A 4,659-nucleotide genomic window follows, 5' to 3' on the forward strand; every position below is an offset into this window, starting at 1 on the left:
GCTTTCACAACGAAACACACAGCGTCTCGACATGGCGGCATCAATACTACAGCGAGAATAAAAGTTATGCTTTCTTTCTTTGCGTGAACATTTGGGCTGTGTTATGCAAATCTTCCCACATAGTGAGGTAGATATGTGGGGGCGTGTTAGAACGATCCGTTTTAGGTAGGAGTGGTTGACTCTTAACTTTTATAAAGAATATCTCTTTGGATTTGAGACTTTAGTCTTTGCAACTTTACAGATCTTCTTTATGCACCAAGAGCTTGTAACACTTCAAAGAGAAAGGAAAAATTGAAATCGCATCATACGACCCCTTTAAATGGAATATTGCAGTGTTTATTATAAAGGATTTATTCATGCACATCATTATTTTAAAAAAATTCATGTGTCCTTGTAATCTTTAAATAATATAACTTCCCCTCCCCCTTGCAACGTCATTTTATTTATTTTTTGATGACGTGTGCAGTGATTTGTCACGCATGAGATCCCAGCAATAGCAAACAACAATGATCCGATCAATTCCCACTGAACAAAATCAAGTCCCGGTCTACATTTAGGGACAATAGGAGTTCTGGGTTATAATGGTAAATATGGTCAGTCAGTCAATAAACTTATTCACTCTTTCAGTACTGCAGCTGAAAAACATAATTAATATGTGTTAACATTAATTTAGTGTAAAAAAATCACTGATTTACCCTTTTTTTGTGAATTTATATCTAATTTTACAACTTTTTTTGTCATGACAGTGTAACATTAAAACAACTGTAAAAATGATGAGAACAGTTTGTAAACAGAATAAAAAAATTTTTTAAGTAAGCATTTTATTTACTTTAAATCCTTTAAAAATTTGCGCCATTAACTTGGGACTCTAAATGTTTCACTGTAATCTTGATTTAAAAAAGGAACAACTTTTTTTTTTCTTTAAATATCCATTTGGCCACAAACACTGTTGATTGAGTTAAACTTGCAAACATGAAGTAAAGGAATAGTTCTCCCAAAAATGAAAATTTACTAAAACAATTACTCATCCTCAGGCTATCCAAGATGTAGATGAGTTTGTTTCTTCATTGAAACCGATTTGGAGACTTTTTATCACTTGCTCACCAGTCCTCTGAAATGAATGGGTGCCGTCAGAATGGGAGTTCAGACTGCTGCTAAAAACATCACAATAATCCACACAACTCCAGACCCTCAATTAACATGTTGTGAAGTGAAAAGCTGCTGGTTTGTAATAAACAAATCCATCAAGATGTTTTAACCTTGCTTTCTCCAGTGAAAACGTGGTCTCATCTGAATCAGGAGAGAAATATGTACAGATTAAACACTGTTTACAAGTGAAGTCTAAAACGGTTCTAAACAAATATGTGGATTTTGCGGACATCAGAGATGGACACAAGGAAGAGTTATTATAGATTATGAAGTTTAATTATTTAATGGACTGGAGTCATTTGGATTACTTGTAGATTACTTGTGATGTTTTTATCAGCTGTTTGATCTCTCATTGTGACGGCACCCATTCACTACAGAGGATCCACTGGTGAACAAGTGATGTAATGCTAAATCGATGAAGAAACAAACTCATCTACATCTTGGATGGCCTGAAGGGTGAGTACATCTTCAGCAAATTTCATTTTTGGGTCAACTATTCCTTTAGATGACCTACTGTCCCCACTATGCACTTTACGTTTCATAAACTGCAGTTTTTTTTTCTTTCACTGAAGAGGTAAAAAGAGCAGTGGATTTGATACCAAAGCCTAAGTCATCAGTACTACTGCCTGTGCCTGAAAGTTCAAAGGATGGCTGTATCCGCTGTGCTGTTGTGGGCTCTGGTGGCATTCTCAATAACTCAAAGATGGGCAAAGAGATAGACTCCCATGATTATGTTTTTCGGTAAGAGTTAAAACATGTAAAAGTTTTATAATAAAATCACTTAGCTTAGTAAAAAATGGCTAGGGAGAGTTGACAACTGAATGAAATAGTTATGTTAATGATAATGCATGCCGATAACAGATTGCTTTACTGAGGTCTTTACTGTGTGTGTTCTGAAACAGAGTAAATGGGGCTGTTACTCAAGGTTACGAGGAGGATGTTGGAAACAGAACATCAGTTTATGTACATACAGCTTTTTCCTTATATGCCAACATTCTGATGTTAAAAAAGTACGGCTTTAACAGTATTCCACAAGATGAGGTCAGTATATTCTACACTGGACTCTGTCTTAAAAAGCAAATATTCAGTACAATTTGCTTGTGCTGCTGTGTTCTTCATTGAGAATTATTTATATAAATACACTACACAACGTACACTACCGTTCAACAGTTTGAGGTTAAGATTTTTTTCGTGTTTTTAAAAGAAGTCTCTTATGCTCACCAAGGTTGCATTTATTTGATCAAAAAAAATTGTAAACCTTTTTAATAGGGCATCAGATATGTAATGATCCCCGAAGGCCTGAGGGACTTTGAGTGGATCCAAGGCCTTTTGCAGGGAAAAGAAGCCAATGGGTCATTCAAGGGTGTGAGGTACAGTATCCAGCTCTAGTTCTCTCAAACCGTGCTAGAATAGCATTGCAACAGTGGCTCCACCTCAGCATGATAAGGGGTGAAAATGTATTACTATGTTATTGATTTGTTTAAAAAAAATACATTTGCATTTATTCTTGCATAGGCCACTGAAATATTTCAAAGGGAAATTTAACGAGAGTAGATTCTATGTTCTTCACCCTGACTTTCTTCGATACATTCGCAACAGGTAACATTTATGTTACAGTAATCTACCACAATCTAAGTGTGATCTATCTCTTTTCAATGACCCCTGTTTTTTAAAAAAACAGATTCATGCCATCCAAACAAATGCAGGGCATTCACTGGGCAATGTACAGACCGACCAATGGAGCGTTTGCTTTGTTCTTGGCTCTTCACACATGTGATATTGTAAGTAAACGCAGTAGTTATTTTCTATTCGTTCAGCTTATTCATCAAGTTGTTTGTAGCTATTTAACACTGGAAGTACTCTAAAATACAATTTTCTGTTATAATCATATTTGACATATATTACTAATACCTTATAAATATTACTTGAAAATGCTTTATTGCTCAATATCAGGTGGACGCCTATGGATTTATTACAGAAGACCACCATAAGTACTCCAACTATTATTATGAAACGTTCAAAAAAACCAGTGTAATTTTCTTTATTAACCATGACTATGGCCTGGAGATAAAGACTTGGAAGAAACTGCATGACTCTGGAATCATTAGACTTTTCCAAAGCACTAACACGTCAAAAACAGAAGAAGACTCTGTTCTGTCAACAGGTGTTATTTGAAAAGATACGATTCTTAAATAAGCTGTGGACTAAAACTAAATGAAACATCTGTATGCTGCAAGTGAAAGGTTGTACTATCAGTTTTATCTTTTTTGTTTTTTTTAAAAGGAGAGGAAGGTGATATTTATATTTTAAAATGGTCTTGGTTTGTGTGTTCGATCTTTGTTCTTCACTACATTACAAATTCCCAACATAAATCTATTTTTTATTTATTCAGCATATTTTTATTCTAATATTTATTTTCTTAATTTTATTAAAGAATTTATAAGTTTTTCTCAGAAATGCAAAATACTTATTTTTCCTAAACCTAGGCTACTAATAGCCATACACAAACATAGGACCAACTTTAAAGAAAGAAGTTATGTATTTGTAATCTATATCTAAAGTATACTTTTTTATAGCTCATCCTATCTAACAAATGTTCTTCCAGAACTGTGTAAGCATCATCAAACTTCAGAAACAACACGAATGAACATGAACAGGAAAGAATAATCAAAAGACTAATGCAAAGTTGTTTTCTCATTGATTTATCTAAAGTAGCAGCATACATCTTTCGAAGACTTCTTTGTTTAGCTACAGTTTGCTCAAATTGTAATCTATAAATTCAATGCATCATTAAACCATGTGTTTATTTTAGGATTGGGAGAGAACAGAAGGGAATATTTGTCAGGCTGTCATAAAGACATCCCAGAAATATAGATAAACTGATAAAGGTTTGTGGGGTGAGATGGTTCAAAATTGGTCAAAAGCCTTATACGCAGTTATAGAAAATGTTTAGTGCAGGTTTTGCTGTTAAAGGAGAACTAAAGACTTTGAAGAAACTGTGTGTCTCAAACACATCAAAGACAGAAAGAGACTCTGTATTCTGTTAGACTTTGTGAAGAACAAACTGTGTCTGAACATTAATCTTTTATGTGTACCCTTTTACAAGATTCCCCCCCCCCCCCCATAGCTATTATTAGACAGCCATGTCAATAGTCAGTGTTTTCATGGGAAAGACTTTCTCCTTGTCCAATTGCAAAGAAAATGTCAAATTCAAAACTAAAACTCAATATCATTCTGCATGATTTATGTATATAGGGGAATGAATAGGGGAATAAACGTACACATAATAACTTATCTATTACTGCTTGTCCTCTCACTCTAAAAAACACTGGGTTAAAAACAACCCAATTTGGGTTGTTTTTAACCCAAGGGCTGGGTAAATATAGGACAGAACACATATGGGGTTAATTTTACCCAGCAAATTGGGTTGTTTCAACTCATCATAATGGGCTGATTTAACCCAGTTAATGGGTTGATTCATTTTTATTATAATATAGCTTATTTTTTACT

General features: G+C 34.3%; 1 protein-coding gene across 1 annotated transcript in view; it reads left to right on the forward strand.

The window, feature by feature from the left end:
* LOC107734167 (alpha-N-acetylgalactosaminide alpha-2,6-sialyltransferase 1-like) overlaps positions 1–3,535 on the forward strand; it is a 5,595-nt gene extending 2,060 nt beyond the window's left edge. Inside the window, exons 4-9 of the mRNA XM_016546040.1 lie at positions 1,722–1,890; positions 2,052–2,190; positions 2,419–2,519; positions 2,665–2,748; positions 2,831–2,930; positions 3,103–3,535. Coding sequence (XP_016401526.1) covers positions 1,722–1,890; positions 2,052–2,190; positions 2,419–2,519; positions 2,665–2,748; positions 2,831–2,930; positions 3,103–3,324 — 815 coding nt within the window. The 3' untranslated portion in view covers positions 3,325–3,535. The remainder of the gene's footprint in view (positions 1–1,721; positions 1,891–2,051; positions 2,191–2,418; positions 2,520–2,664; positions 2,749–2,830; positions 2,931–3,102) is intronic.
* The last annotated feature ends 1,124 nt before the right edge of the window (positions 3,536–4,659 follow it).

This window comes from Sinocyclocheilus rhinocerous, unplaced genomic scaffold (genome assembly GCF_001515625.1).
Source record: "Sinocyclocheilus rhinocerous isolate Xijiao unplaced genomic scaffold, SAMN03320098_v1.1 scaffold820, whole genome shotgun sequence".
In the NCBI taxonomy this organism is placed as follows: domain Eukaryota; kingdom Metazoa; phylum Chordata; class Actinopteri; order Cypriniformes; family Cyprinidae; genus Sinocyclocheilus; species Sinocyclocheilus rhinocerous.